Source organism: Schistocerca nitens, chromosome 4 (assembly GCF_023898315.1).
Source record: "Schistocerca nitens isolate TAMUIC-IGC-003100 chromosome 4, iqSchNite1.1, whole genome shotgun sequence".
NCBI classification, from domain to species: domain Eukaryota; kingdom Metazoa; phylum Arthropoda; class Insecta; order Orthoptera; family Acrididae; genus Schistocerca; species Schistocerca nitens.
Window position 1 is genome coordinate 615,521,216 of NC_064617.1, and position 25,582 is coordinate 615,546,797.

Here is a 25,582-nt window from a genome sequence, read left to right on the forward strand (position 1 = left end):
TGACAAATTTTAAGATCTCGAGGGTAAGTACAGATATAAGTTGACAAAAAAATATAAAGATTTCTGTATTTCTCCCCTGTGCGAGCAAAGACCTTTAATACTAACATCAACATCTTTTGTAATGAACTGTTTTTACATGGAGAAAGTAAGCCAAATGGTATGTGTGTTTCATTAAGACCACTGTTGTTTTTTATTTCAATAAAATGAAGCACATGTGGTGACAATAATATGTATTTCCTTGGAGTCGCAAGACAGATTTAAAATACCTTCACTGGTTTCAGAAGTAACCTCAGAAAAAGTAGGCCTGTTGAAAGAATTGTATAAGGCAGGGAAGAGCTGCATAAACCAACACTATAGGTGACCGCTAATAAAATGTTGTCTCTACTTTGTTCATTATTGTTGGTTATTACCCACTGTGTTATATCTATTATTTTACAGGTACTGTGTGATTTTTCTTTAGAGAAATATATGAGTATACAGCATGCAAATCACCAGCAACTGCCACAATTTTCTTCTTCTTATCATACACACTTTCTTACATATACACCAATTTCGAAGTGCCAAAAGGTACTACAATAAATAAAACGTCTATAAAATGCCATACTGTACAATGTACTTGTGGTGAGACAGTCACACTCTCTTAAATCCATCGCCTGTGGCCTCTGGCCTGCTGAGGAGCACCTCAATCCTGGGTCCATGTATAAACCACAAAAATCCACCAGATTATGCCACAAACAAACAGTGCCAGCCTATGAGCAGATCGGTGAGACTAGATCCAATGGGCACAGTCAACACATCAGTGTGAAACAATGGGCTTCTGATCAGCAGGCACGATCCGTTAGAGATACCTGCAGAAATGGCCTGTGGTTTTGGCCCATTGCGGATATCCACTCGTGTGGCCAGCTATTCAATTGTCACAGACAGCATGTTGATGAAATGTTGATCAATCCGTGCAACAGATAACTTGCGCAAACACTCTGAGAATCAATACTAATGAGGATAGGTAGCAACTCACCTTAAAGGTGATCACCGAGCCACAGCAAGGCACATGGAAAAGACAATCACAATCTCATAAGTAAATTTTTGGCCATAGCCTTTGTCAGAAAACGAGAGCACATACACATCCATACAATCACTCAGACACGACTCATGCACACATCACTGCTGTCTCCAGCCGCTCCATCAACAATCTCTGAGAATCAGATACAAATAAACCACTCCTCATGCCTCCCTGCCTCTCGTCCACAGCTACTAGGCTAGCAGCAAGAAGTGGTGGCAGCACTGACTGCAAAGCTGAGGGGAGTTATAGGAAGGCGAGAAGCAGTAAGAATGAGAGTTTAGGGAAGCGGCGCATGTTCTCAGCTGTGCGCAGCCAGTGATGATGCATGTCAGTAAACAAACCATTTCATATGCTGAGACAAAAACAAGATTTTTCCAGTTTTTTTTCTTTCTTTCTTTTCTTTTTCAAAGTTCTCTGATATTCCCCTGACATGTTTGAAATTCCCTGATATTCTCTGATTTCCATAACTTGTGGCAAACCTGAAAGTTTATATAGTGTAAACAGTTGCACCTGTATAATTTTTGGTTGAGTATATAAAACAATAGGGCTGTTGTACTGAAGCATGTAATAATGATGATGATACTACTACTACTACTACTGCTGCTGCTGATAATAATAATAATAATAATAATAATAATAATAATAATAATAACTAGCAATGGAATATACCATAAGCTACACCTTCATTCACATTTTAAATAACACAGAAGCTTCTTGACATACTGCTACAAGACGGAGCAAGCAAATCACGGGGAACCCGATCTCTTATACTTAAATACTGATGTGCCTGTTTTACTTTACACGCAAACAATAACCAAAAGTAACTCAACAGCGGATGTTACTAACTGTATTAGTGACACATAAAATATTACTATAGCTAGGGTGGATATTATGGCTTGTAACAATATAGAGACCTATACGAAATTCAAATATTCTTTCCCCAAGCATTGACATGAGTTCCACTATTTACTGTTTCCTGGATATCATGAATGAACAGAACAAGCTGGATTAAAAACAGTAAGTACTGTGGAAACCATGTTGATTTCTACAGAGAAGTTGTTTGATACGCATAAAACTCATCTAAGTGGAAAAAGTCTATAGTTTTGTAGAGTTGTTTTGATAAACCTTTTCTCCACTCACATGTATGTTTTATTGTTCCAGACAGCCAGGTAAATCAGATACTTAATATAGAGTACAACCTGCTAAACCAACAGATTGACTACTTCAACTTACTTCCAATTCTGAACTCACATATTTTACATTCTACTGTTTTTTGCATAAATGCTACAACTGAAAGAAGAAACTGTGTTGTAGACTTCAGTAAAGCAAATGCAAAAGACAATTTAACAATCTGATATTTCAGTTTTCCTTTTCAGAAATGTAATGGATATTTCTTCTCTTCCAAAACAACTACAGGTGACACACTCGTGGATCTTGAGTAGAACATCTACCTGCTTATTTGTATACACAGGGGTTTATTTAAACACCCCCACCCCCAATAAAAAATAAAATAAATAAATAAATAAAAAATCTTTATTCATTAGTACTGGTCAATAAAACTGCACTTCAGACTTATTGCAAAATTTATTGAGCATCTGGTTTAAACCTTGCACCCGGCACCACACAATAAGACAATGCTACATATTCCAAATGAGACTTATGATGGCCTTCAAACCCAGGCAATAGGCATCACAGGTGTGAATATGAGCCATTACCTGACAGCTGCCAGTGGATGCACCCAGTGCATTCAATAGTGGTTGTCACTCTTCTCCACATCCTGGATGAGGTGCCCTACCCCTTCTCAATACCAGACCTTGTAGAAATATTGGCCCCAGTACTAACAAGTGAGGTGGCTCACATTTTCAGCTATTTACCCTGGTTAAGCACATCACATCAGAAGAGGCAGCGTGCTCAGGGATCTCAGGTTATGTTACTCATACGAGAGGTGGCACAGCCATTAGCCTAAAACCTCATCATTGTCACAGCCCAGAGTAACAATGTACACATAAGCACGTAAGTAAACAGTTAATCTATAGACGATATATGAACTAGTTTGTGGACCACTACCACCTGCCAGGAACACAATATGCTACCTTTACTGAGCAAAAGTAAAGAGTGATGATCATCAGATACAGGAAGCTTGAATGGCAGTTTTGAACATTGTGTCTGTGACATTGTAGAGTCCTAAGAAAGGCCAGACTTGACACTGCTTGACATGTCTTCCTGCACATGTATAAATTCAACCCACATCTAGTAAGCCATTGACTGTGCCCCTTTGCTCACTTAACTGCAACACTTAGCCATTCCTGACATTTTACTCCTGAAGACACTGCCAGTGATAGTTGTTGAAAACTTGAAAATGCTAACATAATTGACACTGCTTGAAAACTGAGAGGATTTTATTCAGCCATTTCACCACCATTGACTCTCTGGTGGTATTAGGAAAATTATTCCTCACCATCTTATTATTCAGTAGATTGCTTAGTTGTGGTATTCAATTTACTTTAACAACAGGTGTCTTGAGAGATCCTAAATTCATTATCAGTTTTATTTCTGTTGTCACTTTGTATATTAAATGAACAATTAATTCTCAATGCTAGCTCCATCTTTAACATGAAGACTAAATATTTTACATATATATTACTTCTCTATATCCGTGACGTGAGTATGGAACCACAAAGTCGAGCCTGTCTTGTTGTGTACAGCATATGGTACAAAAGGAGAGCGGCGTCTGTAACCAGCTGGGCTATTCTTGGAATAAAAGTCAACTCTGGAACAAAAACACACTCTCAGTTGTAATAAAGTACGGAGTATGGAAATTGGATTCCAGAAAAATCAACTTTAAGGTCAAGTTCACCTGTCTTGTGACGTACTCCCATAATCTAGCATCCAATTTTCTTTAACAGTCTTGAACAAGTCTACAATAGTACTGGTAATATTTACATTCAAGATATCTACTGAAGCTATGTTCACATTTAATCTGTTCTCTAGCGGACTTCGTGAGGAGGGTGATGATGGAGTGTGATTCCATGTTAACTGACACCTGAAAATAATGTCATTGACAAAATAAATGCTAGTAAGCAATACGCACAGGTACAGAGAGAGAGCCACAGATAAACAGAAATCGTTAGGCAAGAAAAAGTCAAATTATTGGTAATATAATAATGAAAATAATCATTTTTTTACAATGTAATGTAATTGGATACATAAAAAGTCTACTCACCGAGTAGCAGCCGGAAAACACACATACACACAAAAGGTTTTACTATGCACAAGCTTTTGGAGCCAGTGGCTCCATCTTCCGGCAGAAAGGTTGAACAGAAAGGAAGTGGGGTGAATGAAAAAGAAATGGAGAGGTTCACGAAAAGGGGTAGAGTTTGGAAAAGTCACCCAGAACCCCGGGTCAGGGGAGACTTACTGGACGGGATGGGAAGGAAAGATTGATTGTTGACGACTGCACTTGACTAGATTGGTAAACCCAAGAGCTTAAAGGTGGAAGACAGGGTAATATCAAGACAGAGATTGCTGCTAAATCATTGCACCCAAGTTAGTAAGAATGAAAAGCTAAGTGCATTGTACATAACAGAGGTCGGAGGGGGTCAGTGAAAAATGACAATGGAAGATGTAGAAAACTAAAGTGGAGTGAAGAAAAGAGTAGTTATAATGAAGAAATGCTGAGATGGAAGAAATTAATGTAACTTAAGGCCAGGTGGGTGACAAGAACCAAGGACATGTTGTAGTGCTAGTTCCCACCAGTGAAGTTCTGAGAAACTGGTGCCTGGGGTAAGAATCCAAATGGCGCGTCTGGTCAAACAGGCATTGAGGATACCATTGTCACATTGTAAGTGCATGCTCTGCAACAGGATATGCGTGTTGCCAGTGTACACCCTCTGCCCTTGCCAATTCATCCTAATGGATAATCTGGTGACAGTCATGCCAATGTAAAAGGCCAAACAGTGTTTACGTAACAGCTGATATATAAGAGGTGTCATTCCACAAGTGGTGCTCTCTCTTTGACAGTATATGTTTTGCCAGTTACAGGGCTGCTATAGGTGGTGGTAGGTTGGTGCATAGGGCAAGTCTTGCAGCAGGGGCAGTCACACGGGTAGGACCCATAGGGTAGGGAGGTGCAGAAAAAGCATAGGGTCTGACAACGACATTGAGGAGATTGGGAGGGTGACAAAAAGCTATTCTAGGTGTGGTGGGCAAAATCTCAGGCACAATGGATCTTATTTCAGGACATGATTTTAGAAAGTCATGGCCTTGTTGAAGAAGCTGATTAATTCATTCAAGACCAGGACAATACCAAGTGACAAGTGGAGTGCTCCAAAGTTGTTTTTTGGAGGGCATGGGATTCAAAACAGGATCATATGAAATTTAATTGGGAGAAGGTATTTAGAGATTCCAGGAAATTAAACAGGCCAGCTTCACCAAAGATGGCATGGCAAAGAGGTCATCAATGTATCTAAACCACATTGTCAACTGGAAATATCACTTTGCGACCCAATCCCAAAACCTTCCCAACAACAAACCTGGCTCTGAACCCAGCTTTAACAGTTCTGACCACAATCCCAATTTGATCCACCACCACTACCTCAAAACCATCCCTTACAAGCCTTCCAAGAATTTCTCACATCCAGTATTGCTTCACAATCTTTCTTCAGCTCCCAGCAACATGGCTCTAATCTGTCCTCTGCACAACTCCAGGCTTTGCGTTCCCAAATGCTGATGACTCCATCATTATCTTCCCAACAGACAAAGGACCTACCACTGTGGTCCTTGATTGACAGAAGTATGTTAGTGAAGGTGTATGCCAGTTGTCTGACACCTCTACATACAGCATCTTCCATCAAGATCCCATCACTGTGATTCCAACTCAACTGTTAAAATTTACCTTCTCCCAACTTAATTTCACATCCTCTTATTCTGAATCCCATGCCACTTTCCTTGATAATGATATTCTCACCGAAGGCCAGCTATACATATCTGACCACATTAAACCTACTAACAAACAACAGTATTTACATTTTGACAGCTGCCATCCTTTCCATGTCAAACTTTACTCACCCCATACCGCCTTGGCATTCAAGGCAAACGTATTTATTCAGATGCCGACTCTTTATAGCAATACACCGCCATTCTCACATCAGCCTCCATTAGACATAATTACCCCACAAGCCAAGCTCAAGCGCAGATTTTCCTAGCTATCACAGCCAATCCTGGTACTGCTGATCCTCTCAAAAAACAGCTTTGGAGCACACCACTGGTGACTCAGTATTATTCTGGTCTGGAATGTATGAAGCAGCTACTTTTACAGGGCAATGACTTCCTAAAAATGATGCCCTGAAATGAGATTCATTCTGTCTGAAATCTTGCCCACCACACCTAGAATAGCTTTTCGTCGCCCTCCCGATCTCCACAATGTCCTTGTCAGACCCTATGCTCTTTCTGCACCCACCTCCCTACCCTATGGCTCCTACCCCTGGTGATTGTCCCCACTCCAAGATTTCCACTACGCACCCTCCTATCACCATCTATAGCAGCCCTGTAACTGGCAAAACATGTACTATCAAAGGCAGAGCCATCTGTGAAATGACACGTCTTGTACCAGCTATTACGTAAACACTTTTCGGCCTTTTACATCGGCATACTACTACCAAGTTGTCAGGATGAATGGGCATAGCCAGATGGAGTATACTGGCAATACAAAATATCCTGTTGCAGAGCATGCTCTACAACATGACAGCCATGACCTTGGTGGCTATCTCAGCACATGTGCCCATCTGGATTCTTAACCCAGACACCAGTTTCTCAGAACTCCACGGGTGGGAACTAGTGCTACAACATGTCCTCGGTTCTTGCCACCCACCTGGCCTTAATTTACCTAACTTCTTCTGTTTCAGCATTTCTTCATAGTAACTACTCCTTTCTTCACTCCATTTTGCTACATCTTTAATTTTCTAATCTGTCTATTTTTCCCCATCCCCTCCCACCTCTGTTACATACAATGTATATTACCCTGTCTCCCACCTTTAAGCACTCACGTTTTCAAATCTCATCCAGTGCAGTCCCCGACAATCTGTTTTTCCTTCTCATCACGTCCAGTAAGTGTCCCCTGACCCAGAGTTCTGGGTGACTTTTCCTAAACCTGTCCAGTTCCTTTCCCTTCACCCATCTTCCATCCCCTTCAATCCTTCTGCTGGAAGAAGGAGCCATAGGCTTTGAAAGCTCGTGTATGTAAAACCTTTTTTTAATTATTGGTAATAATAAGTGATGGTGGTAATAATAATAATAATAATAATAATAATAATAATAATAATAATCCAGGGTTCCTTGTAAGTTAATTTTTCGTTCTTTCTTCCAGATAATACATCATTACCTGCATGGCAATACACAGTAAACATGTGTACTCAAGCTTTCACAGTCACTGCGACAGAAATGTAACAGGCATGCCTTTCTGACAGATTAAAAAACACAACCAGAGGTGAAAGATGTAATAAATGACAGAAAAATCCTTAGACTGCCTGGGGGTTGAACCTACGACCTATGGAACTGTAGTCGGCACTCAACTATGAAGTCACACACCTTATGTTATAGATACTCATAAATAAAGAGGACTAGTGTGGAGCTTTTTTTTTTTTTCAATTAAGTGCAATACAGAAAGCTACATGCAATACAAAAAAAGTAGGAAAAAGAGTAGCAAACACAGATAATCTTATTATATTAGAGGTGATTATTAGAGAAATATCAAACCTCTTAATATATCTAGCACAGCTCTGGAAGAAATGTCCTTATAACCAAGAATGTGGCCATTTTTAGCTATTGTCAAACTTGAGGACAAGGATTTATCTATAAAGCCATCAAAAAGCAATCACAAAGTTTTGATTACAATTGAAGCCAATTAACTATCAAATTAGAAAATGTCTGTACTGAGTGTCATGATACATCTTACATGAAAGGTAACAAGTTGTTCAATACTGAACAGTGAAGTATGCCCTTTCAGTATTACCAGAACATATTAGAAGGGTAGTAAATGCATATCCTTACAGAGTACTTTAGGCACAGAAGAAAGTTTTACAAGAACTGGCAGAAAAGATGTTGGAAGAAGACATAATTCATGAAAGCCAATGTGCCAGTGTTTTTACTGTCAAAGAAAAGGAGAGCTAATGGATGAGTAAAATAAAGATGACAGGGCTACCATAACATGAATGAAATAGCAGTCAAAGAGGCTTTCCCCATACCTATTATTTATCACTGAAATACTGGATCAGCTGGTAAGAGCAATGTACTTTCCCACTTTATTCTCTGCTAGTTGAAATCACCAAATACTGATGGAACCAAAAAACAAAGAGAAAACAGCAATTAGTACAAATTTCCAGTACTATGAGCACAAGAGTGTGTCCACAGGACTGAGAAACACACAAGCATTTTCCAAAGATTACTGAATGTTCCTGTGCCAGGGTTATAGGCAACAAAGTGTCTAGTATATATGAATATTATTATTTTTGTTAGAAACTCACTAAATGAGAAAATGAACTTGCAAGAAGTTTTCGATAGGACAAGGAAGCACCAGCTGAACCTCAAGCCAAGTAAGTGTGAATTTCTAAGGTCTGAAGTGCTATTTTTGGGGCACAAGTTAATGAACAAAAGGATAGAAGTGAATCAAAGAGCTGTGGAAAAAATCAAAAACTCTCAAGATTTTACAGCAAGTTCATTCCAAAAATTAGCCAGATTTTGAATCCCCTGTACATGTTATTAAATTACAAGAGGGGAAACAGCTGCAAGCAGCGTTCTAAGAGTTAAGAGAAAATTTGGTGAACCCCCTGATACTGAGCTACACTGATTTTGGAAAACTGTTTGTAGTAACCATCGATGCCAGAGGAGAAGTGTTACAATTGTTTTTGTCACACGGAAAGTTTGGTGCAGATTTGCTAATAGCATGTGCCTTGATGTCACTCATTAAAAACAGATAAGAGTTTACTGCGACTGAGTAAGAATGCTTAGCAACCTTGTGGGCTATGAAGCAGTTCGGACAATATGTGTACTGAAGAACTTTCACTACAAGCCGTTGACCTGTATTTTCAGTGTTAAAGACCCACTGTCACAATTGTTAAAGTTGTGGTTGAAGATCAAGGAATACATGTACGATGATGTGTACATGATGAGAAAATTTACGTACATACAGATGCAATAATTAAAATACAGCCCAGTGAAAGAGAGCCACACAATGAGTAGACACACGAACACTGGAAGAGAGCAATGTTATTAGTGTGGATGAACAGCCACGGAACGTGAAAGATATGCATGATAATCAATTAGAAGGACACCAAGGGATCACAGGATGTTAGACCGCATAAACAGTATAAAACAGAGAGTCAAATGAAGAAATATATCCTACAGTACATTCGAACCTCTAACACTTGCCAGAAAAGTAATTTCACACACAGCAAAATGAAAGTACTGTTAGTGATTACAGACAGGGGAGAAATGGACTTTGAGAAATGCAGTATCCATTTTTTTTTCTTTTTTTTTTTTTTTTTTGTTTGGTCATCAGTCTACTGGCTGGTTTGATGCGGCCCGCCGCGAATTCCTTTCCTGTGCTAACCTCTTCATCTCAGAGTAGCACTTGCAACATACATCCTCAATTATTTGCTTGACGTATTCCAATCTCTGTCTTCCTCTACAGTTTTTGCCCTCTACGGCTCCCTCTAGTACCATGGAAGTTATTCCCTCATGTCTTAGCAGATGTCCTATCATCCTGTCCCTTCTCCTTATCAGTGTTTTCCACATATTCCTTTCCTCTCCGATTCTGCGTAGAACCTCCTCATTCCCTACCTTATCAGTCCAATTAATTTTCAACATTCCTCTATAGCACCACATCTCAAATGCTTCGATTCTCTTCTGTTCCGGTTTTCCCGCAGTCCATGTTTCACTACCATACAATGCTGTACTCCAGACGTACATCCTCAGATATTTCTTCCTCAAATTAAGGCCGATATTTGATATTAGTAGACTTCTCTTGGCCAGAAATGCCTTTTTTGCCATAGCGAGTCTGCTTTTGATGTCCTCCTTGCTCAGTCCGTCATTGGTTATTTTACTGCCTAGGTAGCAGAATTCCTTAACTTCATTGACTTCGTGACCATCAATCCTGATGTTAAGTTTCTTGCTGTTCTCATTTCTACTACTTCTTATTACCTTCGTCTTTCTCCGATTTACTCTCAAACCATACTGTGTACTCATTAGACTGTTCATTCCGTTCAGCAGATCATTTAATTCTTCTTCACTTTTACTCAGGATAGCAATGTCATCAGCGAATCGTATCATTGATATCCTTTCACCTTGTATTTTAATTCCACTCCTGAGCCTTTCTTTTATTTCCATCATTGGGGGCAAAAGGCTACAGCCTTGTCTTACACCCTTCTTAATACGAGCACTTCGTTCTTGATCGTTCCCTCTTGGTTGTTGTACATATTGTATATGACCCGTCTCTCCCTATAGCTTACCCCTACTTTTTTCAGAATCTCTAACAGCTTGCACCATTTTATATTGTCGAACGCTTTTTCCAGGTCGACAAATCCTATGAAAGTGTCTTGATTTTTCTTTAGCCTTACTTCCATTATTAGCCGTAACATCAGAATTGCCTCTCTCATCCCCTTACTTTTCCTAAAGCCAAACTGATCATCACCTAGCGCATTCTCAATTTTCTTTTCCATTCTTCTGTATATTATTCTTGTAAGCAGCTTCGATGCATGAGCTGTTAAGCTGATTGTGCGATAATTCTCGCACTTGTCAGCTCTTGCCGTCTTCGTAATTGTGTGGATGATGCTTTTCCGAAAGTCAAATGGTATGTCGCCAGACTCATATATTCTACACACCAATGTGAATAGTCGTTTTGTTGCCACTTCCGCCAATGATTTTAGAAATTCTGATGGAATTTTATCTATCCCTTCTGCCTTATTTGACCGTAAGTCCTCCAAAGCTCTTTTAAATTCCGATTCTAATACTGGATCCCCTATCTCTTCTAAATCGACTCCTGTTTCTTCTTCTATCACATCAGAGAAATCTTCACCCTCATAGAGGCTTTCAATGTATTCCCATTGCACTCTTAATGTTACCACCATTGCTTTTAATGTCACCAAAGGTTGTTTTGACTTTCCTGTATGCTGAGTCTGTCTTTCCGACAATCATATCTTTTTCGATGTCTTCACATTTTTCCTGCAGCCATTTCGTCTTAGCTTCCCTGCGCTTCCTATTTATTTCATTCCTCAGCGACTTGTATTTCTGTATTCCTGGTTTTCCCGGAACATGTTTGTACTTCCTCCTTTCATCAATTAACTGAAGTATTTCTTCATCAATATAGAGGGTCTATTCGATATATGTAATGAAATCAGGAAACATGCACATACTAACATTTCAAGATGACTTAAGTAAGGTCACATCAGTGATCCAACAGAATATCAAGGTGTTGAGACAGTGGTGAAAGAATTTGTGGAAGAGACTGTATTGTGGTATGGAATTAGATCAGTACTATTAATCAACTAGGTCTTGAATATTTTGGACTGGTAAATAATACTGGGCCACCTAAAAGTAACAGAGCTCACACAATGGACCTAGAACAAGGGACATCAGTTCTTTTCGCTTCTAAGAGAAGTAGCAGAGATTTGATAGAAGTAGAACAAATGTGAGTCGCATTTGTCTCTATTGCATAACTAGGCAAAAAGCCAGACAATTTTAAGATAACTCTCATAATAGGGAAAAATGTTTCAAGCAGTAAATATTATTCACGCTTGAGCAATAATTGATTAAAGCCAAGAAACTTTATTCTATTACAACAGGTTTCTTGTGTCTGGCAAATCCATCCACTCCACTACACTGTCCTTAAACAATCAAGGAGTTTTCTCTCTCTCATTTCATTGAAATTGCGAAAGGAGTTCCTGCAACCCATTCACTGTTGTTCAAGTATTGTGTGAAACTTATGGGGACCCAACAGATGCTTTGCTTTTGACATTATAGTTACAGAGGATGTAGAAGACAGGGTGCAAATGTTATTCACAAATTGAACCACATATAGTCTACCTACATTTACTGATCTAAAAAAAACAACACTGCAGTCATAGAAATATAACACATTAGATAAAAAAACAAATTCATATTTTAGCTATTTAGGTTATGATATCAGTTAACAGTATGATGATAATACACATATAAAACTACACAAATCCCAAACAATGTACATAACAATTAAATGCAATCTAGAAGGAAACCAAAAATCGAAAATCAATTCAAATTTATAAAATTATGATTGGTGGGTAGTTCCTTAGAGAAGTACAACATGGGTAATGCCCAAAACAGACGAAGGTCACACAAAAACAGCAGAGAAGAACTTCCTTAGCTCTATCAAAGGGTATGCATTAAATGATAAAGTGGTTAGAGAGGAATTTAGATTTTTTAGCATCAACTGCACAACAAAAGTGGACATGAGGAAAAGACAGACGTTTACCTAAATGAGAAGAGAAATGTAGTCAGAACTGTTGGAGAAAGCAGTCATGCATGCGTGAGGTGCTTGCTTGTGTGAATGGTGTATTTTCTTTTTTGAAGAAGGCTTTGGCTGAAAGCTAAATGTGTTAACAGTCTTTTCGTAATGCCTGTCTGCAGCTCATTGCATCATCTATATGGTGAGTAGCAGTCTATCCTTTTCCTAATATGTTTGATACTCCAACCTCAAGATTCCAGTACTTAAATTCTGACAGTTGCCATCCCTTCCATGCGAAACAACCTCTCCCATACAGCCTTGACATCCGAGGCAAAGTTATTTGTTCAGCTGCATACATTTTACATCAGTTCACCATCATTCTCACCTGAGCCTTCACTGGGCATAATTGCCCTACCAATCTAGTTGAAAATTAGATTTCCCAGGCCACCACATCCAATCCCGGTACTGCTGATCCCTCCAAAAAAAAAAAAAAAAAAAAAAAAAAAAAAAAAAAAAAAAAAAAAAAAAAGGGGTTCAGGATTACAATTCTCATCACTCAGTATTATCCTGGTCTTAAAGATATTTGTCAGCTACTTGATCTAGGTTATGTCATGTATCAGCTGTAATGTAAACACTGTTCACCCTTCTACATAGGTATGACTACCACCAAGTTATCCAACAGGATGAATGAGCATAGACAGAGGGTGTAAACTGGCAACACACAATATCCTGTTGCAGTGTGTGCCCTGCAACAAAACAGTCATGGCTTCAGTGCCTGTTTCACCACATGTGCCATCTGGATTCTTACTCCCAGACACAACTTTCTCAACATTTCAAAGGTTGGAACATGTTCTTGGTTTTTGCCACCCACCTGGCCTTAATTTACACTAGTCATTTTCTTTAATTTCCTCAATCTCAGCATTTCTTCTCAGTAACTATTTCTTTCTTCATTCCCTTTTAGTTTTATAAATCTTTTTATTTTTTGACCTGTCTATCTCAGATCCCCCTGCCCTCCCTCCCATAAAGCCTATCACATACAATGCACTTACCTTTCCGCTCTTCGTAACTCCTTCACAATGTTCCATCAAAAATCTCTGTTTTGCTTACTGCCCTAGCTTCCACCTTTAAGCTCTCAGGTTTTCAAATCTCATCTGGAGTTGTTGCGAACAACCGATCTTTCCTTCTCATCCTGTCCAGTAAGTCTGCCCTGGCCCAAGGTTCTGGGTGACTTTTCCGAATTATCCCCATTTCCTAAAACTCGCCAATCCTTTTCCTTCCTCTCTCTTCCTCCCCCTTCAATCCTTCTGCCAGAAGAGGGAGCAATTGGCTCCGACAGCTTGCACATTTCTTTAAACTTTATATGCATTTTCTCCTGCCACCACTTGGTAAGTAGATTTTTTGTACCAACCCTATTATATTATATTATATTATATTTTTATATTACATTATACAGGGCTATTACAAATGATTGAAGCAATTTCATAAATTCACTGTAGCTCCATTCATTGACATATGGTCACGACACACTACAGATACGTAGAAAAACTCATAAAGTTTTGTTCGGCTGAAGCCGCACTTAAGGTTTCTGCCGCCAGAGCGCTCGAGAGCGCAGTGAGACAAAATGGCGACAGGAGCCAAGAAAGCGTATGTCGTGCTTGAAATGCACTCACATCAGTCAGTCATAACAGTGCAACGATACTTCAGGACGAAGTTCAACAAAGATCCACCAACTGCTAACTCCATTCGGCGATGGTATGCGCAGTTTAAAGCTTCTGGATGCCTCTGTAAGGGGAAATTAACGGGTCGGCCTGCAGTGAGCCAAGAAACGGTTGAACGCGTGCAGGCAAGTTTCACGCGTAGCCCGCGGAAGTCGACGAATAAATCAAGCAGGGAGCTAAACGTACCACAGCCGACGGTTTGGAAAATCTTACGGAAAAGGCTAAAGCAGAAGCCTTACCGTTTACAATTGCTACAAGCCCTGACACCCGATGACAAAGTCAAACGCTTTGAATTTTTGGCGCGGTTGCAACAGCTCATGGAAGAGGATGCATTCAGTGCGAAACTTGTTTTCAGTGATGAAGCAACATTTTTTCTTAATGGTGAAGTGAACAGACACAATGTGCGAATCTGGGCGGTAGAGAATCCTCACACATTCGTGTAGCAAATTCGCAATTCACCAAAAGTTAACGTGTTTTGTGCAATCTCACGGTTTAAAGTTTACGGCCCCTTTTTCTTCTGCGAAAAAAACATTACAGGACACATGTATCTGGACATGCTGGAAAATTGGCTCATGCCACAACTGGAGACCGACAGCGCTGACTTCATCTTTCAACAGGATGGTGCTCCACCGCACTTCCATCATGATGTTTGGCATTTCTTAAACAGGAGATTGGAAAACCGATGGATCGGTCGTGGTGGAGATCATGATCAGCAATTCATGTCATGGCCTCCACACTCTCTCGACTTAACCCCATGCGATTTCTTTCTGTGGGGTTATGTGAAAGATTCAGTGTTTAAACCTCCTCTACCAAGAAATGTGCCAGAACTGCGAGCTCGCATCAACGATGCTTTCGAACTCATTGATGGGGACATGCTGTGCCGAGTGTGGGAGGAACTTGATTATCGGCTTGATGTCTTCCGAATCACTAAAGGGGCACATATCAAACATTTGTGAATGCCTAAAAAAACTTTTTGAGTTTTTGTATGTGTGTGCAAAGCATTGTGAAAATATCTCAAATAATAAAGTTATTGTAGAGCTGTGAAATCGCTTCAATCATTTGTAATAACCCTGTATATTAGACACATTTTTACCCCAAAAATATATAATTGTTTTTGTTGATATATAAACTTCACGTTTTTATTTAGCTGTGAAGGTACTTGTTACTTACCCCCATGGTTCAAGGAAAGGCTCCCATCCAGACAAGAGCCTGTTGTAATAATCACCACATAGACAGAAAGAGGAGTTTCCAGCACCACCAAGTTCCTGTTTCAGTTGCAACTGCAGAAATGTAAGTTCAAATAATGGGACATCAGCATCTCTGCAGTCATCTATTATCACCAAACGTAGGCATGTGGTCTCCACCTATCAAAAATATGGGCTGTTATGGGAGATATGTTCTTGCACACATATCAATTCATATAATGATTTATGCTGAAATTTCTTTCACATTAATAATTAAGGAGTAAAGGAGACCACTCACCAAACAGTAGGAGTGTTGACTCGTCAACAGGCACACACAAAAGAGAGTGAAAACTTTGCTAGCTTGCAGCAGACATCCTTGGACAAGCTAGACACACACACACACACACACACACACACACACACTCTCTCTCTCTCTATCTCTCTCTGTGTGTGTGCACCTATATTGTGCTGATTGTACATGCAATTTCTTGTGTGTGTGTGTGTGTGTGTGTGTGTGTGTGTGCATGTCATGACTCAACACTTCTATCTGGTGAGTCATCTCCTACATTCCTTAATTATTTACATTCTGCCAGAACTTTGCTTACTATTATAGAAACAATATTTCTGTGATAGTTAAAAAATTTACCACCACCATCATTCAGTGCACATGTACAGCCATAAATGCACTGTTGTAATGACTAAAGCATACTGATTTTTGCAAGCTATCGTAAACGGAATTTTATAATTTTCATTTGTTGCATGAGATATATTGGAAGTAACTCATGTTTCACTCTTAGATTATATGTCATCTATACTGTGGGAACAAAACAAGTGAAATTCTTTGAAGTACACATTTATGACCTATCTTTCTTCTAACAAGCATCTCATTGCTTTCTTTAGGGATTTCATTGCATAGACCAGTACATCTTTCCCACTCCTTTCAGTGGTAAGTACAAGCAGTGGAGAAGTCAGTTCAGTCACACAGTACAAATGGTGTGTGGAGGGAGCATACAGTGAAAGAAATTTTGGCAGCCAGTTAGAACTTCAGGAATTTGGTATATACAAGAATAAATAGTATCAATCTGAATCACAGTTTCTTTTTTACTTCTCTTGCCAAAGACCAGCTTTGGTTATAGTCCCAAATCAGTCACCATCAATTTTTGTGGTAGTGTGTAGGGGATTGCAAGAAATGGGGGTGGGGATAAAGAAAAAAAGTCATTTAGACAGTTACTATTTATTCTAAAACACTGGAAGATCTAACGGCGCTCATTTGTGTCCTGTAGACGACAAGAGAAATGAAACCTGTAGTTTATATTTCCCAAGTAGTACCAGAAAAGGGTATGTAATGAACATCTAATTGTTTTATCTATTTTGAAATTTGAATGAGCAATCAAATAACCTTGTTTAATATTGGTTTCTGGTATGGATATGTCATTAGGTGTATTACATATTCTCCAAACATACTGTTACCTATTTTGTCAGTTTTATTGTATATTCTTTATCCTTTAATTTGGAGCACAACACCATCTAGGGTACGTACGCACGCACGCACGCGCACGCGCGCACACATCACTCCACATCCGTTTGTGACAATAATCTGGAGTTTTAGGTGCTTGGTTGTAAAAATCTTCTGAACTAAAAAAACTGAAACCATGAGATGTTCAATAAACCAACACTATTACATGAAGATGATTTTAGGTTGGCCAATAGGTAGTATGCCTGGCACACAATGACGAACTGCTACTGGATGATAAGTGATTGCTCACCAGCCTCAGCTCAGAGGATAGATACAGGTCTGGTCTTGTATCTCCCCACTGCCAGCTTAATGCTAGAAGGAACTGGCTGGGTCCTCCAAGATCATGGTGGATTTTGTTTTAAAATATCGTCAAGAGTATGCTATTTATAAGTTAAGTCATTCATTGTAGCTTGCAGTTAACATTCCTAGAGACCACTAAGTGTTTCATTACTCCACTTTGTTCATCAGTTGATTATTGACATGGAAATGAACAACATGATCTGGATTTGCGAGACCCAGCCTGTTCATTTACGTAAGCTTTTTGTGCTTATGTACTTTTCTAGTACCACTGACTGCATACAATAAAACTACTCAAAAATGGCTTGGTAGCATCGAATAAACCAGCGAGGAAAATAAACAATTATTAGAAAGTAATAATGATGACTGATATGCAGATCCTAATTTTGTTCCTGGGAGTGATTGTGAAAAGAAATAAAATAACTGACCAGCAGCAGGACAGCAAAGACAACATCAACCATCCTGTCAGAAATTTGATCACTCTTCACGTGAACCATCACCTTAATATTTGTCAAGAAAAAGACAAACTAAGTGGCTGAAAAATGTTCTCAACCAAAATGTGCACTCCAGATCTCACAATCCAGTAACACATTTGCTTGGTGTCAGTGGTGTAGCCAGAAATGCTAACAGCACTGTTTAGGCCTGAAGACTATTCACTGACAATGATTTGCTGGATTTCATATTAGAGAACACAGATCACACAAAATCTCTTTACAAAAGTGAACAAAGTACTACAAGAAGCTTGAAAAAAGAGAAGTTTAAGGTAGTTTTGGGTGTTTTGTAGACTTCTATCTTTCCTCATGGAGGCAAAATGAATATGGAAGAATTTTAGGACACTTGTGGGCAGTAATCTTTCCTTCAAGAATGTCACTGTGAAGATTTCATTTTCTTTTGAGATGCGATAAATAACATTTACACAAGAAAGCAATGTAAAAAACATGACAAGTTGGCCCCCAAAACTTGATGTTATGTAGGAATTTTATGAAAAGGATAATTGGTTCAAATGGCTCTGAGCACTATGGGACTTAACATCTGTGGTCATCAGTCCCCTAGAACTTAGAACGACTTAAACCTAACTAACCTAAGGACATCACACACATCCATGCCCGAGGCAGGATTCAAACCTGCGACCGTAGCGGTCACGCGGTTCCAGACTGAAGCGCCTAGAACCGCACGGCCACACTGGCCGGCAAAGGATAATTGGTGGTAGGTGGTAAGTTACTAAGAGACCAAACTGTTGAGGTCATCAGTCCCTAGGCTTCCACACTACTTAATCTAACTTAACCTAATTTACACTAAGGACAAGACACACACCTATGCCTGAGAGAGGACTCGAACCTCCAACGGGGGAAGATGCACGAATCATGGGAAGGTGCCTCAGATTGCACAGCTGGATAATTGTAACTCACCATATAGTGGAGATACTGAGTTGCAGATAGGCACAACAATAGTACGGTTGGAAAGTGAGCTTTAATGGCAACAAAGCCTTTGTCGAAGATGGACAAAACACACACACACACACACACACACACACACACACACACACACACACACACACACACACACACACAAGCGCACGCACGCGCGCGAGCGACCACAGTCTCTAGCAACTCAAGCCAGACTGCAAGCAGCAGTGCATGATTGGAGAGGAAACTGGGTGGTGGGATTAAGGAGAAAGTTGGGACGGGAGGGTGAAGGGTAGCAAGGTAGGAGTGCGAGACGGTAAAGTGTTCCTTGTGGGAGCGAGCAGGGACGAGGCAGAGAGAGGGTAGGGCAGCTAGGTGCAGTTGGGAGGTTATACGGGGGGCAGAGGAGGGGGGAGAGCTGTTGGAGAAAAGGGGATAAGTAAAAAGACTGGTTGCAATGGTGGAATAGAGGACTGTGTAGTGCTGGAATGGAAACAGTGAAGGGCTAGATGAGTAAGGACAACGAAAAATGAAGGTTCAGGCCAAGAGGGTTACGGAAACACAGAATATACTGCAGGGAGAGTTTCCACATGTGCAATTCAGAATAGCTGGTGTTGGTGGGAAGAATCCAGATGGTACCGGCTGTGAAGCAGTCACTGAAATAAAGAACATAGTGTTGGGCAGCATGCTCAGCAACAGGGGGGGGGGGGGGGGGGTTCAGCTATTTCTTGGCCACAGTTTGTCGGTGGCCCTTCATGCGGACAGACAGCCTGTTGGTTGTCATGCCCATGTAGAGTGCAGCACAGTAGTTGCTGCTTAACTTGTAGATCACATGACTAGTTTCAAAGGCAGTCCTGCCTTGATGGGATAGGTGATGCTTGTGACTGGACTGGAGTATGTGGTGGTGAGAAGAGAGATGGGACAGGTCTTGCATTTAGGTCTCTTACAGGTATACAAGCCATGAGGCAGGTGTTATTTAGGGGGCAGGTGTTATGTAGGAATAGACAATGATATTGCATAGGTTCAGTGGGCAGTGGATTACCACTGTGGGAGCAATGGGAAGGATACTGTCTAGGACATTCCTTATTTCAAGGTGCTATGAGAGGTGGTCGAAACCCTAATGGAGAATGTAATTCAGCTGCTTCAGTCCTGGGTGGTACTGAGTCACAAAGGGAAGACTCATCTGCGGCCAGATGGTGGGCCATTGGGAGGTGGTGGGTGACTCAAAACATAAGGATATCTGTTTTTGTACAAGGTTGGGAGGGTAATTATGGTCTGTGAAGGTCTCAATAAGACCCTCAGTATATTTTGAGAGGGACTGCTAGTTACTGCAGATGTGATGGCCCTGGGTGGCTAGGCTGTATGGAAGGGACTTCTTGGTATGGAATGGGTGGCAGCTGTCGAAGTGGAATTATTGCTTGTGTTTGGTAGGTTTGATATGAACAGATGTAGCCGTATTTGAAGTGGAGGTCAACAACGAGGAAGGTGGCTTGATGGGTTGAATAGGACCAGGTGAAGTGAATGGGGGAGGAGGGGTCACTGTGGAAGGGTTTGTAGGTGGATGAATCTGACAGCTGGCCGAGTCCTTCTGCTAGGTAATCTTTGCGGTTTAAAACAACAGTGGTGGAGCCTTTGTCAGCAGGTATGATTATGAAGTCACGATCACTTTTTAAGTGGTGGATGGCGATTCTTTCTGTGGATGTAAGGTTAGTTTGCATGTTGGGGGATTTGGGGAATGATGGTGAGGCATGGTTTGAGGTTAAGAAATACTGGAATGTTAAGAGGGGGTGGTTTGGGGGCAGTGGGGGTGGATTACAGTTGGATAGAGGAGTGAACTGAATCAGGCAGGGTTCAACATTAATCTTTGGTTGAGTCTGATTGGTAGGATTGGTGGCAATAAATGATTCCCCTGTAGGGACCAGGAGAAGGAGATAAAGTCTTTAACAAGTCCTTCGTGATTGAATTTGGGGGTGGGCCAAAAGGTGAGGCCTTTGGAAAGGATTGATACTTCTGCAGTGCTAAGGGTTTTGGAGGAAAGTTTCATGACTATGTTTCGGGACTGTTTAGGTTCTGGATTCTGTGTGGTGGTGGGAGGGAGTTTTTGAGGGTGGGGTAAATGTAGAAGGTCAGCAAGACACGGTTTAACAGCTACGATAGGACTTGGAGGAGGTTTGCACCTAGCAGCTTGTTGTAGATGTGGTGGATAATGGTAGTCCAAGGCGGGAGTAGGAACTGAACATGGTAGAGAGTTTTTTGAGTTAGCGTTATGCTTGTTGCTCTAGTTCCTGGAGGGCAAGAGTTTCAATCTGTGTTATGGGATTGATCGCAAAGCAGAATTTTACGGATGGAGAGAAGGTACTGCAAGGAGGTTTTGGCCTGACTGATATGGTTTTGAAGGACTATGTTGGTGAGAGTTAAGGACTGGTGGTATGAGAACAGATGGAGGTCATTTTGGAAGGAAGAGTGGCAGCTAGAGATGGGTAATTTGTTGGTCTTACCATCAGTTGGCAGATGTAAACGCAAAATACGTTAATAATTTTACAGGTATATTTGGAACAACAATTTGCAGGTATTTTCCAAGTGAGTAACATAACTGACAAGGTTGGGTTTGGACTTTTATTGCCAGTGAAGGGAACAGTAAGAGATATTACACGTAACAATTTATTCATAAGTTACAATATTGCTAGAAAACTTTACACCGATTTTACACTTACACTTATAGGAACACTGCACAAAAATAGCTAGCACTTGGTTCAAGAATCATGAAAGAAGGTTGTATACATGGAAGAACCCTGAACATACTAGAAGATATCAGATAGATTATATAATGGTAAGACAGAGATTTAGGAACCAGGTTTTAAATTGTAAGACATTTCCAGGGGCAGATGTGGACTCTGACCACAATCTATTGGTTATGAACTGTAGATTAAAACTGAAGACACTGCAAAAAGGTGGAGATTTGAGAAGATGGGACCTTGATGAACTGAAAGAACCAGAGGTTATACAGAGTTTCAGGAAGAGCATAAAGGGACAATTGACAAGAATGGGGGAAAGAAATACAGTAGAAGAAGAATGGATAGCTTTGAGGGATGAAGTGGTGAAGGCAGGAGAGGATCAAGTAGGTAAAAAGACGAGGGCTAGTAGAAATCCTTGGGTAACAGAAGAAATATTGAATTTAATTGATGAAAGGAGGAAATATAAAAATGCAGTAAATGAAGCAGACAAAAAGGGATACAAATGTCTCAAAAATGAGATCAACAGGAAGTGAGAAATGGCTAAGCAGGCATGGCTAGAGGACAAATGTAAGGATGTAGAGGCTTACCTCACTAGGGGTAGGATAGATACTGCCTACAGGAAAATTAAAGAGACCTTTGGAGAAAAGAGAACCACTTGTATAAATATCAAGGGCTCAGATGGAAACCCAGTTCTAAGCAAAGAAGGGAAAGCAGAAAGGTGGAAGGGTATAGAGGGTCTATACAAGGGCGATGTTCTTGAGGACAATATTATAGAAATGGAAGAGAATGTAGATGAAGATGAAATGGGAGATATGATACTGTGTGGAGAGTTTGACAGAGCACTGAAAGACCTAAGTCGAAACAAGGCCCCGGGAGTAGACAACATTCCATTAGAACTACTGACAGCCTTGGGAGAGCCAGTCCTGACAAAACTCTACCATCTGGTGAGCAAGAGGTATGAGACAGGCGAAATACCCTCAGGCTTCAAGAAGAATATAATAATTCCAATCCCAAAGAAAGCAGGTGTTGACGAGTGTGAAAATTACCGAACTACCAGTTTAATAAGTCAGGGCTGCAAAATACTAACACGAATTCTTTACAGACGAATGGAAAAACTGGTAGAAGCCGACCTCGGGGAAGATCAGTTTGGATTCTGTAGAAATGTTGGAACACATGAGGCAATACTGACCCTACGACTTATCTTAGAAAATAGATTAAGGAAAGGGAAACCTACGTTTCTCGCATTTGTAGACTTAGAGAAAGCTTTTGACAATGTTGACTGGAATAATCTCTTTCAAATTCTGAAGGTGGCAGGTGTAAAATACAGGGAGCGAAAGGCTATTTACAATTTGTACAGAAACCAGATGGCAGTTATAAGAGTCGAGGGGCATGAAAGGGAAGCAGTGGTTGGGAGGGGAGTGAGACAGGGTTGTAGCCTCTCCCTGATGTTATTCAATCTGTATATTGAGCAAGCAGTAAAGGAAACAAAAGAAAAATTCGGAGTAGGAATTAAAACCCATGGAGAAGAAATAAAAACTTTAAAGGTTCGCCGATGACATTGTAGTTCTGTCAGAGACAGCAAAGGACTTGGAAGAGCAGTTGAACGGAATGGACAGTGTCTTGAAGGGAGGATATAAGATAAACATCAACAAAAGCAAAACGAGGATAATGGAATGTAGTCGAATAAAGTCAGGCGATGCTGAGGGAATTAGATTAGGAAATGAGACACTTAAAGTAGTAAAGGAGTTTTGCTATTTGGGGAGCAAAGTAACTGATGATGGTCGAAGTAGAGAGGATATAAAATGTAGACTGGCAATGGCAAGAAAAGTGTATCTGAAGAAGAGAAATTTGTTAACATCGAGTATAGATTTAAATGTCAGGAAGTCGTTTCTGAAAGTATTTGTATGGTGTGTAGCCATGTATGGAAGCGAAACATGGACAATAAATAGTTTGGACAAGAAGAGAATAGAAGCTTTCGAAATGTGGTGCTACAGAAGAATGCTGAAGATTAGATGGGTAGATCACGTAACTAATGAGGAAGTATTGAATAGGATTGGGGAGGAGAGGAGTTTGTGGCACAACTTGACAAGAAGAAGGCATCGGTTGGTAGGACACGTTCTGAGGCATCAAGGGATCACCAATTTAGTATTGGAGGGCAGCGTGGAGGGTAAAAATCGTAGAGGGAGACCAAGAGATGAATACACTAAGCAGATTCAGAAGGATGTAGGTTGCAGTAGGTACTGGGAGATGAAGAAGCTTGCACAGGATAGAGTAGCATGGAGAGCTGCATCAAACCAGTCTCATGACTGAAGACCACAACAACAACAAACAAAAATAAAAGAGATATTCCTTTTGAATTCTTGCCTAGCAAAAATAGAGAACTACATTATCCATATTCAAATTTAGTGAAAGTCATATGTACCAAAGAAAAAAAAGTGAAATCTTGCTGCCAACAATGCACACAAACAATAAAATTGATGTAGAATCAGGTGATTTGAAGTATCTAGAAATTATTACATTCTATAATTCAACAAAGAATGGAGTGGATGTGGTTGATGCTATGTGTTATGAATATAATGTTGGTATAAATTTGTAGCACACAAAGCAAACACACATTTCTCCAACAACTGAGTTTGGAACTGGTAACACCATACGTGGCATGTATAGCTAACATGCACCAGTTAGGAGCAATGCTTTCTGGGATTACCACTGAAAAGGATACGGTTCCAGAAGGCAAATGAGATCGGTGTTATAAATGCAAAGACTAAAACACACAAAAAAGTGTAAATTGTGCAAAAGGCCTGTTTTATTCCATTTTTTAATGTTACGTGAAGATTGTGCAGAATATATAAAAAAGTAACATGTATATTGAAAAGGTCGACATATATTTTTTATTAGATCGCAAAATGCACTAAAATGTGTAATACTGTGTGTACCAATCCTATATTTGTAACTTGTAAGGATGTACACACTTAAAATTTTTAAAACTTCAAAAAATGGTATTAATGTTTAAGAATTTTTTTAAATGCTGAGTAATTTAATATTCCGTTATTTTGAGGAATACAACCTTATTTTTTTCAGAAATGTGTGATAAAATTAAATGCTAATGAAGTATAAAAGAATTTTTTTAATTCAAAACATTCTTAATTGCAATTTAGTCTTATTAAAACATGCTTTGCCTTTGTGAGGGATTTTCAGATTACCTCAAAATTTTCCTTTGACAACATTTTAAAACTCATTAAATGGCTTTGTGCTAGACTGAAGCATGCATACTATCAGATGAATATGCAGGGATCTTTTCCTTTTACATTTTCGTAATGTGCTTCAATCTAACACAGACCTGTTTTATGGTTTTTAAAATGTAAAAGGAAAAGGTCATTATGATTCATCTGATTGGATTCATGCTTCAGTCTAGCACAGAGAGATTTAATGGTTTTTAAAATGTTGAAATAGGAAAATTTTAGGATAATCCAGAGACGCTCCATGAACATGAAATGCATTGCTAGTAAAAGAGTAAACTGCAACCAAGATGGTTTTTATTTCAAATATTCTACATACAGTTGCTTTACCAGATGGTCTCATTGAGTGGAAGACATCTTATATTTTAAAAAAAATTATAGTCACAGACAAGCACAACAAAACGACTGCTAAACAAGTTGGCTCTTAGCCAGAAAGCCTTCTTCTGAAATAGACAACATACACACACAGAGATTTATGCAAAGACATCTCACACGCATGGCCAACCAATTTCAGGAGGAGGACTTCTGACTGAAAGCTTATGTTTTAGTAGTCTTTTTGTTGTACCCATCTGCAACTCAACATCTCCACTATACAGTGGGTAGCAATCTATCCTTTTCATAATATTGTCATTATTCCATCCTGGACTTCCCATTGTTTGTTTTATATAAAAGAAGTATTTCTGCTACTCCTGTTCAAAATTTATGTCTTACTTATTTTGTAACTTAAATAAAATGTTGGGTCACCGCCATTGGTCCTAGGGTTAATCTCTCTCATGGGGAACAATGTCAATCATTTGAAGGTGTAAAGACATTACTGACCCATAAGGTGCCCAGCTGTAATCAAGCTGAGATTGCACAATGACTTTTAGAACTTGAGCGGATGGACTATATCTGCTACCCACAAGGTGAGGCTATGAAACTCAGTGCATAAAGGCCATTTAGTTTGAACTTTCT

General features: G+C 39.8%; 1 protein-coding gene across 1 annotated transcript in view; it reads right to left on the minus strand.

The window, feature by feature from the left end:
• Positions 1–25,582, minus strand: part of LOC126251307 (intermembrane lipid transfer protein VPS13D) — a 520,493-nt gene that overhangs the window by 197,963 nt on the left and 296,948 nt on the right. The window contains 3 exon segments of the mRNA XM_049951633.1: positions 3,705–3,830; positions 3,918–4,103; positions 15,422–15,615. Coding sequence (XP_049807590.1) covers positions 3,705–3,830; positions 3,918–4,103; positions 15,422–15,615 — 506 coding nt within the window.